Here is a 13765-nt window from a genome sequence, read left to right as displayed (position 1 = left end):
AAGCAGCTGCTTAAGATAAAACATTAAAAATATTTTTAAATGATTTATGGCAATTTCCTGTGTCTGTTCCTCATCACCATAAGTTGAATTAGCTTTCTATAATGTTAATTATAGAGAGCCAATAAAAATATCCAGTTGTCTGGTGAGAGATTCAAGCTATGCCATTTGGAACTACCTTACACATAAGCTTAGAAAAACAGGGGATGAGTGTGTTGTGCACTTAAGAAGTAAAGTAAAATCATTTCCAGATATTACTTTCTTCTTTACCTCTCTCCTTCATTCCTACTAATCTTTTCTGCTCAAGCTCCCACCTTTTACTACCTTTTATGATAAGTTCTCTTTCATTCTTTCTGTCCATGCCTTCATCTTTGAAAAGGCATTGCTAACAAGGGTCTATATCAGCGAAGTCTTCATTGCTACTGCTGGAAGAGTTATTCCAGATATATGGGGAAAATCCTTCAGAAGGAATATAACCCTGAAGGAATATGTATTTGAAAGAACTTTGTATACCATAGCTAAACTTAGTTTCATTTTTTAAAAACTGTTTTACCAGAATGTGTTGGTTGTTTGTTTGTTTGATTATTTTGAAAGGAGGGAAAAGAAACATGCTGAGACCATTATGTATAGCATTGAACACTCACAAAACTGACCATAGTTTGTTCCATGCCAGGGCTAGCCTAATCTGACCTGAAGCATTTTAATGGAACTCATGACTCCTTGAGATTCTCCAAGCACCAAGTACTGTAGTTTTTGTTTCTACAGCTTCAACAGCACAATCCTATACATGTCTACTCAAAGTTAAGCCCCATTTCATTAAACAAAACTTATTTTCAGGTATGTGGGTATATGGTTGCAGCCTAAAAGAATGGGATTGTAATGGAGTATGCAGTTGTGGAAAGAAAGAAATTCTTCTACTCTTGAGTACCAATAAAAGAGTAGGATATTTTCAGAGTAATAATAATAATCTCAAAATAAATGGTATGAAAAATTTGAGGGTTGCAAGATTCAGTTCAGTCAACTTCTTTAGAATGCCCATTGAATTAAATTGAGCAAAATTAGTATATCATTTTTGTGTTTCATTTTCATTCAAGCCTCTTTTGAAAGCTTTATCTGTCACAGATTCACTCAAAGAACCTTGAGAATAAGGGTGCTAATAATTATTTGTTACAAATCCCTAGCTCCTGCAGAGCAAGGGAATATTGGCGCTGTAATTCTCTGGGTATATGTATGTGTGGAGAGAGAGAGAGAGAGAGAGATCTGAGATCTACAATAACAAGATTTCTTTGCTTAGGAGCCATGACAGTTAAATAGGCTTGGAAGTGGTTTAAACTGCAGGGTGGACATTGCCCTTACAGTCATATAAGGATACAGTAGCAATGATCTTGGGCAGCTCCTGATAGGCTTGTGCAGAAGAAGTTTTTAGCAGATTGTACTTTTGTTAGCCTAAGCTTCAAAGCGGACTTACTCCTGGAGAGCAAGCTTTTAATGTAGATTTTAATATAGAATAAAGCTATATTATAGCATAATGTTGCATACATTAATTTCATGTGAAATTTCATAAACATGAAAAGGTCACTAACATCTGTTGTTAATAGGAGTGTAATCACCTTTTTGGAGACCATTTCCTCATGGTTCCAGTGCATATTCCAATAAATCACACTCTTCCTCTGTTTAATTAATTATGCTTAAAGGTTTAGAATATCTTTATAAGATGTACTGCACATTCCAGTTCACCACGAGAAGAAAAAGGGGCCACTTAAGGCTCACAATTTTGCTTGAGTTATTCAGAAATGTTTCAACATCATGATGATGATGACTTGATTTGAATTTGCAAAATAATTGTGAAAGCTTTATGCCTTTGCAGATCGCTAACATCCCTCCATTTATTATTTCATAGTCTGATAAAGAATATTTCACTGAACAGAACCAGTTGTGCTAAAGAACTGGAGTTTGCATCCATGTCTTTGACTGGTTCTCCTCTGTCCCAGCTTGAATGCCTCTACCAGCACCCCCAATATACTTATACTTTTACATTTAGGGTGAACCAGGGTTAAATGGTCTTAAAGGATTGAAGGGTGAACCAGGTCACAAGGGTGACAGAGGGCCCCTTGGTCTTCCAGTAAGTAAAATACCTATTCAATTTCAGTGCAAATTTCAAACTACTCTTTCTGCTTTCAACCAAAAACTCTGGTTTACTCGATAGCAAATATAAAACTATATCATGTTGGAGTAAAACATTAGTCTTGTTTTGTTTTTATCCAGAGTCTGTTCTTGTATCATTTCATAACACATAGTTCTGTCAGTTGTTGGTTTTAATTTTTATTACCATTTTTGTGTCATTTGTCAGTGTCAACAATGTTACAGCATCATGTTCCTCCATATTAATTATGCCATTATTGAATGCTGTGTGGTGTTTGATTTTACTATTTTAAGTATAGTGTGTATATATTTAAACTCAACATTTTTTTTCTTGAGTTCAGTATTTATAAGGATTGAGACATTAAGGGTGAAGTCTTAAGAAACTAGCTTGTGTAACTTTAAGTGTTTTTCATTTACTCATAGATTTGTGGAATTCTTCTGATTTGACTATTTTGGAATTGTTCTTGTTGGTGGTGCTTATAGTAAATTTGCCTTCAGTGAAAGTCTGCTAAAATCAGGTTTACTCAATATTGCCTTGAGTGAAAGAAGTGAAACGAATGTGCTGGAGCTAGACTATGTTAGCCATGCTATAGCCCCATTAAAATCAATCAGACTTAAGATAGTCATCATGACTAACGTGTCCCACAGTTTTCAATGGGACAAATATGTGACTAAGTTAATATGGATCCAACCCAGTGTTTGGTTTCTTGTAGTCTTTTAATACCATAAATACAAACACATTTTACCAGTCTTTTTCAGTAGACCTTTCACATAGTGAAATGAAAGATGGCTCAAACCAGTTAAAATAATTGAGACACACTGTTCAGAAGAGAAAAGCCATCTGACCTGTTTAATTCAGACAGTAGTATTAGCACTTTTGGAATTGCGCAGCATTGGGCTTTCCTTGTTCACACAATATCCACCAGGGGTCCTCTGTTCCTCAGCAGTGCCAGAATGAATAGTATAAAACTTTACGAAAGTTTTATACATCCTGGCCGGAGACCACATCCTATGGAAGTGATAGGTGGAACTAATTTCAATGAATAAACATTACCTTAGTGAAAACCATTGGCACACTGGTGTGCTCACGAACATGTTTTAAATTTTAATACAGTAAAGAAATAGAACTATTCTTTAAGAATCTAGGTGTTTTTTCTCATCTTATCATTAGGACATTCCAATGGGAACCCATATATTGTTTGCAATGCTCCGTAGTTTTCTTCTCCTTTCAGTTCTGGTAATGAAAAGACAGTTGACATGTCTGTGCAAAATTCATAATTCCCCTTGTTTTATCTTCCAAGTTAAAAGTCTGTTTTACTAACCTATGAATAGAGATGTGTGTGTTAAAGTACAAATAAACTTCCATGATAATATATGAGGTTTGTAGCACTAATACATCTAGGGGCTCATTCTGATTTCATAAAATTGAGGTGAATTTCACTAAAAATAGTGAGATTACCTTAATGTGGGGCACGTTGCAAAGGGGATCAGAATCAGACTCTTCATGTTGTGTGTAAATTAAAACTAACCTAATGCAGTACTGTGATACTTATTCTAGAACCCTGTAGCAGCTCGCATCCTGTGTATAAATAGAAGTTGTATTTGTTTCATCATCACCAGTTACTAATCTCACATTCTTGTCATTCGTGTTATCCCTGCCATCTATGCTTCCACTTAACCATACAGGGAGCATCTGGCTTAGACGGAAAGCCAGGACCCCGGGTGAGTCCCTTGTGTTTGTATGTCATACTTCACTACTAAATCTACATGCTTTACGGCAGGCAGATTTCTTTTGCAGTTCAGTGTGGTACCACTGCTGCTGCTGCTGCTGCTGCTATCCCGACTGGTACAGTGCTGACTACGCATTTTACAGGATGCTCCATCAGAGGAGGAGCCCCAGCTAACAAAAAAGCTAGTAACCTTTGAGATGCAAAGGGCCTAAGGTGCTATAGCTGTGTCCAATGTGAAAGACCGGCTGCAACTAACCCTGTTATACAGCTGCCTAAATATACCTGCTACATAGGGCTAGTGCATGAGATAAAGAAAAAACAACAACACCTTGTCCATGACAGGTGACATGATAGAAGACGAGGCTACAGTGAAATCACTGATCTCATCATTCAAATAAAAATGCCCATATGTCTGCATCACCCTTGCCTGGTGCATTGATCTGATCCTGCTAGCTTTGTTAAAGAAGCCAGCTATCAAAGCCTGCATTACTAAAACTGCTGTTTGATTCAGGTACAGCCTTCTTTTCTTTCTCTTTTGTTTATATTTCTTCCTTGAGAGTCAACATTAGAAAGCTACTGTTTGCAATGCTTTCTGATCTTTTTAAACCACTAAGTTACACCACATTAAAAGACACTGCTCTTCTCCTGCTCTTTGAAACAAATATTGCAGCTTTCGAATGACGGAGAAGTTAAGGAATAGCATAGCGGTAAACTTAAAATCTCCTCCTCTAAGCTTACCATCTATCCTTGTGGGTCTTCATGTGAATTGTGCATGATTGTTGTTGCTGTTGCTGTTGATGTTATCCTAAGTCCCTTTGTTTCAACCTTTAACCTATGCCCCTGCTATCTGAAAACCTTTAAATCAGCTGATCTACAACATGAAAGTAGAGATGAATGAGATGGGAGGAAGCACTGTTTGAGCTTGCCAGAAGGATTGGGAGCTCAGATGCCCCTTCAGTGAAAGTCCAACCCATATTCTCTGCCTGATTCTCATGAAATTCTTTGCTAAATATGAACCTTCATTCAGAGTTGTCAGCTCTTATTTGTTTAATCTTTCAGGGCATGGATGGTCCAATTGGTCCTCATGGCCTTGCAGGTCCAAAAGGAGACAGAGTGAGTGTTTGCAGGAGATCTTCTCTTTGGGGTGGTTCACTTCTTTTGCATGATAAAGGTATCAGTTCAGCATATTTAATTGTGTTCGTTCTCTTGCAGATATAAATAAAGAGGATTCGTAGTTGTGCAAAAAATAACACATATTCTCACACACACCCCAAAAAAGAGACCTAGAATAATAAATTATTTATTTAATTTGCGGGGGTTTATAGTTACTTATATATTTTGTTAGTCACTTTATCATGCTCAAGGCAACCTAAAGCAATTTACAAACTAACAAAATAGCCACATACTATTTTTAAAAAATTAAATTAAAATAAAACAACCAAATTGTTTAAAGGTCCAGAATTTTAAAGCTAAAATGTTGTTGTTTTTTCAAAAATATGTCTAATAGCTCAGTCAGTAAAGCATGAGACTCTCAATCTCAGGGTTGCAGATTCAAGTTCCACATTGAGCAAAAGATTCCTCCATTATAAGAGGTTGGACTAGATGACCCATGTGACCCCTTCCCACTCTACAGTTCTATTATTCTCTACTGCCAGTGGAAGGCACTCAAATCTTTTACTGCTTTTGGCCATAACTAGTAACATATTAGCAAAAAAGGCTAATTATTATTTTTTAAAAAACCACTCCATAGCACTTGACTGTTGTACATTTAGGTATAAACCAGAGCAAAGTTCAAATCTCAAGCATTCTGGTATATTGAGAAGTTCTGGATAGTACCTGTGTGTCCTCATTAAGGCACATCATGACAAATCAAAGAAACAGATACAGTGGTACCTCGGGTTACATACGCTTCAGGTTACAGACTCCGCTAACCCAGAAATAGTACCTCGGGTTAAGAACTTTGCTTCAGGATAAGAACAGAAATCGTGCTCCGGCGGCGTGGCAGCAGCAGGAGGCCCCATTAGCTAAAGTGGTGCTTCAGGTTAAGAACAGTTTCAGGTTAAGAACGGACCTCCAGAACAAATTAAATACTTTACCCGAGGTACCACTGTACTGTCTCACACGAGTTAGGCATCTTTGGTAGAAGGTTTCATTCTTTAAACAGCTTATTGAAGCCTATAGAAAGTGTGTTGCAGCCACTGCACAACCAAGCTGCTATCTCCCACCCCCACCCCCCGGAAAAGCAGTAAGAGAGATAAGGGACCCTTTCCCTCCATTCCACATGGTTCCCATTCCTCTTCCATTGCTATTTGCACAAAGAGAAAATATGTGTGACTAGATTGTTCCCATACAGAACAAATGCACCTGGGAGAATACTTTTGATTAAGAAAATGACAAAGAGGGAGAAGGGTTTAACAACCACCCCTGACAATACTCTGTCCCCCACCCCAAATGACACCCACCTGCAGCTTCATTTCAGTATTTAAAAGATGTCAAGACAGCTAATGAGGAAGCTCTCATGCAATGTCTGTTTTTGCCCTCATACATAAAGTATACTGGCTAACCTTAGGATGACCTCAGGTATGTTGGGGGGGGGGGGAGAGAAACAGGATAACTTTATGTGCAAGCCTGAATGTTCGGTAGGACAGAAATGTAATAAATATTGTGTAATTGAAATAAATGCTACACAAATAAATGGATTTCAAATACACAATAAATACTGCATAATTGAAAACAAAGCCTCTTTGCCCTTTGTAATGAACATTTATGATATTGTATTTTAGGGTGAAAAGGGAACCACAGGAGATCCTGGGCCCAGAGGTCCATATGGCTTGCCTGTAAGTTACACGACATCTTTGGAAAGTGCAATTTTCAGAAATCCTTGATTAAATCCTACTGTGTTTTATGACCATTCATCACAGAGAAATGCAATTAGTTTAAGTTGCCCAAGGTCACTGCTCATGAGGCCATCCCTTATCTCAAGTTTAGGCAGTTTCATTCTCTCACATGCATCTATGCATAAATAATAGAGTAGGTTGTGACATAAACTAACAACAATGAGAAAAGCCAGAATTAAAAGTGACCCCCTCTGCGCAACTCCTGCCATTTCCAGTTTGCCGTACATGTGTTATTGCTTGTCTCTAGGCACCAGAAAGTAATGGCAGGAATTCAGGTCAATAAAAAAGTCTCAGGATCATGTTGTTTCTCCTTAAAATACCTCAAAAGACTCTCCAGTACAAAGGGTAATCAGCTGTCATTTATGCAAAATACTTTGTGATTCATTTGCATTTTGGGGAAATTTGTTACAGTTTCATATAGCATCTTCAAAAAAAAAACCTTGTGCAAACTGATTTCTTCCTGTGTGGAAGGATGGACTAAGTAGGTATCACAATCCATTGAAGGTGATTCTTAATATTTTTGTCCAATACAAGTAGTTTTCCATTGTTTACATATGCAGGATGAGGAGAATGCCATATATCCAATATAAAATAATTTTGAAATATGCGTTACTTGGCTTTTGCTTTGTATGAATATCCCAGAATTCAAATTGATTCTGCAACATTTTATTAAACTTGCAGAAGTATGAAGAATGAGTTGGCTCTTAAGGTGTCTTTCTATGCATAGAATTGCTTTTCGTCCAACAGAAGATTCCACTAATGGAAATTAGTGGGGAATTACTCATTCCCCTAGCTGCTCTCTAAACTGCCCGGACAGTTTTCAGGTAAATGGACAGAGAGATAGAGGGATCTGTCTTAGACTTTATGGTATGTTATCTTTTTCTTGACACTCTACATGTGGCCAACTACATAAGGATATATGCTATGTACTCTACATTCATTGAAGTACATTCCATGTAGGAATTTTGTGACATTTTAGTCGAGGGTTCCCACTTACCTAAAGGTAAAGGGACCCCTGACCATTAGGTCCCGTCGTGACCGACTCTAGGGTTACGGTGCTCATCTCGCTTTATTGGCCAAGGGAGACAGAGTACAGCTTCCAGGTCATGTGGCCAGCATGACTAAGCCACTTCTTGTGAGCCAGAGCAGCGCACGGAAACGCCGTTTACCTTCCCACCAGAGCGGTACCTATTTATCTACTTGCACTTTGACATGCTTTCAAACTGCTAGGTTGGCAGGAGAGGGGACTGAGCAACGGGAGCTCACCCCGTCACGGGGATTCGAACTGCTGACCTTCTGATCGGCAAGTCCTAGGCTCTGTGGTTTAACCCACAGCACCACCTGCGTCCCTGTGGTACTTAGGCATCACCAAAAAGGAGGACAGAAGAGGATACTGCTTTATATAAAATGTGCATGTGCTAATTTTTATGTATGGATGCAACTTTAGAAATAATGGCAGTAATTTAAATTTTTTAAAAAATGCATCTCACCATAGTGAGGAAGACTGTGGCCAGGTTGCCTGTGTGCCAACTGCTCTCCCTTCCAATGATTCTTTATCTTGGATTGGATAACCCTTCAAAGAGGGGGCTTCTTCGGCTGGAGGGCAGTACTCAGACAGCACTTCAAACAGAGACCTATCCTATCCTCCATTAATGTCTGGTTGCAATAAGCAGAGCAGTCCCCACTCTCTGTTTCTCTTGTCTCCATGCACACATAAACAATAGTGGCTGGAGTGGTCGAGCTGCTCTCCTGCCTTCCTAATGCATCAGGTTGCTGCAGTTTACTGAGGGGGAGAGGGGAGGGCCAAGGCAGTGGGAGATTGGCGGTCTCTATTCTGGCCAGCAGAGAGTGAGACCTGATGTGCTGCACACCCTTCATGTTCCTGTCACCCATCCCCTTGCAATTCCCATTGAAAAACAACCAGTGCTTACACAAGGGCATTGTTCCCTTGGGAACAATGGAATACCATTGCCCTATCTGCATTTTGAAAGTATTAAAGAAAAAGATGGAAGAGTGCAGCCCTTAGACCACCAGCTTGTAGTGGAGTCCACTGAAGTGCAGATTTTGAAGCACACCATTGATCTGATCTGGGTCATGATCTCCATTATCATCTTTCATTTAAGAGAGCCAGTCTGTGTTGTGTACACAATGCAGCAACTGCATGCCTAAATAGTCCTGGCAGACGTCTTACACAAGCTGAGCTAACAAAGCTTAACATAATTAATATGATTCTTTAATAGGGCAAAGACGGCGAACCTGGCCTTGATGTAAGTAATATTTATCATCACTTTATTTGTGTGGTAGGTACATGTTTGTTTTACAGCAATAGTTGCATGCTTGGAGCATGTTGAATTTTCCCCCATTTGTTGTGCATGACAATCATGCAGAGAATATACTAAACATTGCATTGTTGTTTGCCTTTAAAATAATCATAGAGATAGGAAAATACCATTGCAGAGTGTGGAGAAAGCAGTGCTAAGTAAGGGCAATCTTGTAAATCCCACCATAAATAGTGCCACTCATAAGTGCCCACAGCAACTGCTGCTAACTAGAGCACCTGACAGATGATCATGGAAAGTACTATTATAATTCTCCAGAGGCCTACAGATGCAACCAGTAGTGCTTGAAAATGTAAACTTATGGGGAGTATGTGGCATGACACTCCATTTGTGATAGCAGCTCCTTACAAATTTCTGGTGGTTTTCACCATGCAGAGAACATCACTATTGCATGGTTAAAAACATTTGAAAGCTCATGAGAAGCTGTTTAGAGGAACACTTTGACACATGGAGCAGCCTCCATGCAGTTGTGTTTTCAAGCACCACTGATTGCAGTTTTTGATTTGCAACCGAGTGTATTTTTCAACAGAAGTTGCAGTTGGGACATTCCTGTTACGCAACTTCTTTTGCAGTGTGGGGAGGGAAATAATTGTAACCATTTTGCCTACTTGACTGAATCACTTCTCTTTTTAACATTGCCAGTGCTAATTTGCATGTAGGAAAATAAGGGTGTCTTTTGCTGGGCATCTTCAATAACTTTCTGGCTATTATGCGCTTTCTAATTTCAAAATCATTTGGTACAGTTTTCTTGGTGTGAGTGTGTGTGTGTGTGTGTGTAGATAATTCAGCTACACAATAAAGGCAAGCCCACATACAGAAGCCAATAGAGGTATTTTTGTTCATGTTTTATAGGGTTTCCCTGGTCCTCGTGGAGAAAAGGGTGATGTAGGAGAAAAGGGAGAAAAGGTGACTTCAATGCTATTAACTGTTGTTTGATTACTTAGCCTAGTCAGCTCTTTTGTCCCAGTCCTATAATTTGTCCCATTAAGCTAGACTTTTCTTCCTTCTGTGTGCCAAAAGCCATGTCATGGATCTTTGCTAGACAAAGTCATCTGTCAGAATGTGAAAGAAAGCTTCCACCCAGATCCCGAAAGGTCAGCAGTTTCCATAATGGGAGAAGAGAGGCTTTCTCCTCCAAGACTCCTGACAGTCTGTGTTTGTTTATACAGTAGTTACTGACAAGAGACATTGGAGTAGCAACACGGTAGGAGACACTGGGACAGATTGACAGCTTGTGTAAATCAATATAGGTCCATTGGCTTCAATTAAATGGATGCTGTATTTATACCTGGAAAGCATCTGGCTTGTTGCTGAGAAGACGAAAGCTAAACCAAAAACACTTTGAGCTAATCCAGAGAAAGTTGGGTACATTTCAGCTCTCAAAGTGATGGTTAAGCACACAATTAAGGGCTTAACTTTGTTGATGCACCTTCAGTGTGCCTAATTGTCATTGGATTGCTCCCATGTGCCATGATTGATCCTCTCCTGGCCAGTATGGGAGGTCTGGTGCAGGTGCAAATCTCTTGGGGATACAAGGCGAAATCAGATCTCTGTGCAGTTTGTTACGTATACTTCCCTTGCACTGGCAGAGTTCTGAAAGTGAGAACTCTGGTGTGCAAACAGGCCTTTTGCACATGCAAGAGATTCCCCAATCAGATCAGTGGACAGGACCTCACAAGCCATAAATCTAGTTTCATAAGCCCAGCAGAGCTTTAGGCTCACTTTGCTTAAACAGCAGCTTTCCATGCAAAATGGCAAACTGTGTTTGAAACCTAGAAAATTTCAAAAATGGCATGTGACATGCATCTAAACTTAATTAGATAAGGTTGTCATGGGGCTGTCAAGTATGTCTCTAGGCTAGCTATGCCACAGGGCTGCTTAAGATACTTCAGGTGGATCCCTGCAGAGTTCTACAATCTTCTAATGTAGCCAGGAGGAGAAGACCTCCCTGGCCACTTTGAAGGGCTCCCCCTTGAGGACTGTGCAGATGAGACCCTCTGTGCAGTTCACTGCCTCCTCCAACATCATAATGCTCACACCCATGAATTCCACACTCTTGATAGAACATCTGAAAGTTGTAAACATAAAGGATATTCCATGTGATCTGGAACTCTCATCATGTGAGGTTCCAAATTGTGTGGAAGCCCCCAGTGCATGAACAGCTATATGCACATAGGGACCTGTTTCACTGTTCAGTGAAATAACAGAGGTATAGGGCATAGTCAATGACTATGGCCACCAGTCATGGTCCCACTTTCGCCTTCGTGTGTTCACTGTGAACAAGGGAAGGGAGCTTGCGCACAGGAATGTCCACCCTTCAGCAGAGCGCTCAACATTTATGGAGTTTTTTAAAAAAACAAAAACATGCCCCCCAAACATAGTTATTTTTATATTTTATGTGATTTTAAATATGTTTCATGTAAATCATTTTGAGATTAGAAGAGTGGTACACAAATGTCTTAAATGAAGAATGTAGTTAGATTATTATTTAATTCCCTTCCATTCGCTGAACAGCTCTTTGAATCCAAGTCAATGACAGCAGCAGCTCTTGGTGAATATTTTTATTACCCATTCAGAGCTGTGGAGAAGGACCATAGCTCAGTGGTAGAGCATCAGTTTTGCATGCAAAAATCCCTCCCTCAATGACTGGCATCTCCCGGTAGGGCTTGAAATATGCCCTTGCCTGAATATCCTGGAGAGCTGCTACTAGTCAGAGTAGACAATACTGAGCTAGCTGGACCCAGTGGTCTGGCTTCCTATGTTCTCTGACATTTAAGTGAACAGACTTGTATATCAGAGACCCACGGATCTTTGCGTTGGGGACATTTTTAATATTAAAATAATCAGCTTCAGCAAGTAAGGGCAAGGACAAAGAAATAAGTTAACAGTATCCAGTTTCTGGCATTCTGGCAGGTGAAGTGCTTCTTATGCATTTAACTGGGGGGGGGGCAGGGGCTGTGGTGTTTCTCCTGAGCTTCTGCGGCCTTCCCAGGCCCCACCTCAGTTATGTGTAGGTTAGGAATCAATATGTGCAAGGGGAGAAATCTAAATGCCTATGGTTCCCCAGCTGTTGGAATCCTTCACAGTCAAGGTTCCGCCTCCCAGGGAAGCCTATCACACATAGAGGTCTGTGTTTATAGCTTGTTGTTCCCATGCAGGGGGAAGGTGGGAAACCACAAAGTGGGGTAGTACTGTGGCCCTGCCCCCCCCCCCTGATTCACATGAGGACCACTTCACATGTAAAACCAGGAAACTGAATTTTTTTATCAGCTCCCAACTGAGAAGCATTAACTGCAAACTTAAGAGTGAAAATGAATAGTTATTTAAATCATTTTTATCTGAAGAATACCTGTTTCAGTTTCCAAAGTTAGGGAACAACCCTGAAATGGTGGTATAATACAGAAGCTTGTGCCAGTGCCATTGTGGCAGTTGGTTTCCCCTTCATAACCATTTATTTGCTGTCTCAGTAAGTCTTAGGATGAGGCCATTTTACTTCCTTAGCCAGACCATTGTTTGTTGAAGTCAATGATGGCAAAAACTGCAAGGACAAACTGTATTGATTTCCCCTAGATTTTCTAGGAGTAGGAAATAAATTGAGATTTGGATTGAGATTTGCCTTTAAAATCCATAAATGCTTCCTTGTCCTTTAAACACTACCTCCAAATCTAAATCCTACATAATCCAGGGGGGTGCGAGATTCCAGGCACTTACCCCAGGATTTGTCTTCCTTTGGAATGAGGAGTGGACACTTTAGTGTCTTAGTAGTGATATATGGTTTATTTACACATATAGACAACCTGAGCCTATTATGGAGGGGTTCACAGCATTAACACCCTATAAGGGTCTTGTTCCTTCCATAGCTGCAGACTTGGGTGCAATCCAGCATGGCTCCTTCTCTGGCTTCCCTGCCTACAGCTTTTGCATCCAGCTGCTATCTCACATCACTCAACTCCCCACTCTGGCCTTTGTCTTTCTAACTACCAGCGAGTTGATGGGAGGGAGGGAGACCACCCACTTGCCCTCTGGTGTCAAGCCGCTCCCTTTGTTTCCTTAATGACAAATATTTAAGGCTGTTACTTCACCAGGAAGCTAGCCTGGCCATTGCTTTTGTTATCACACTGAAGAAAAACGCAGTGTTCCAAACAAAATAGAGTTACTCGAATCGTGGTTTTCTGTGTCCCCTAAGTTTCTGAATTGTTTTCCCCTAAGTGCCGCTACGTAACATTTTGGCACACAGACAAGACAGGCGAAATAGCGTCATTCATATGATGTAATACAGTATATCTCTCCATGGAAATGTGTTTGATTCTCATTGGAATGTTTGTCCTATATGCCATAGTATATCATGTGTGTTGTGTAATTTCACTTTTCAAATGCATAATAGTATGATAATTATTATTTTTTACATTAACTTAAGGTGAGCTTGCAATTGATTTTAAAGTATGTGTGCTCTGCCTAAGACATTGTAACATGAAAAAGAAACTCTAGCAAACGTTTTATATTCTGCTGTAAATGGATGCATAATATTTTTAATGAGAAAATGGGTGAATGTTCATTTCCTTTATGTCAGGGATGGGGAACCTGTGGTCATACAGATGTTGTGGAATACAACTTCCATCAACCCTTGGCCATTGGCCATGCTGGCTGGAGCTGATGGGAC

The 13765-nt window shown here is 39.9% G+C and overlaps 1 protein-coding gene across 1 annotated transcript in view; it reads left to right on the top strand.

Moving 5' to 3' along the window:
• The window catches only part of COL25A1 (collagen type XXV alpha 1 chain), a 309311-nt gene that overhangs the window by 271074 nt on the left and 24472 nt on the right, over positions 1 to 13765 (top strand). The window contains exons 31-34 of the mRNA XM_083459390.1: positions 4929 to 4982; positions 6653 to 6706; positions 9007 to 9033; positions 9958 to 10011. Of these exons, the coding sequence (XP_083315516.1) occupies positions 4929 to 4982; positions 6653 to 6706; positions 9007 to 9033; positions 9958 to 10011 (189 nt within the window). The remainder of the gene's footprint in view (positions 1 to 4928; positions 4983 to 6652; positions 6707 to 9006; positions 9034 to 9957; positions 10012 to 13765) is intronic.

This window comes from Podarcis liolepis (genome assembly GCF_965112155.1).
Source record: "Podarcis liolepis genome assembly, chromosome: 9".
Lineage (NCBI taxonomy): Eukaryota > Metazoa > Chordata > Lepidosauria > Squamata > Lacertidae > Podarcis > Podarcis liolepis.
This window is presented reverse-complemented; position numbering and strand designations above follow the sequence as displayed.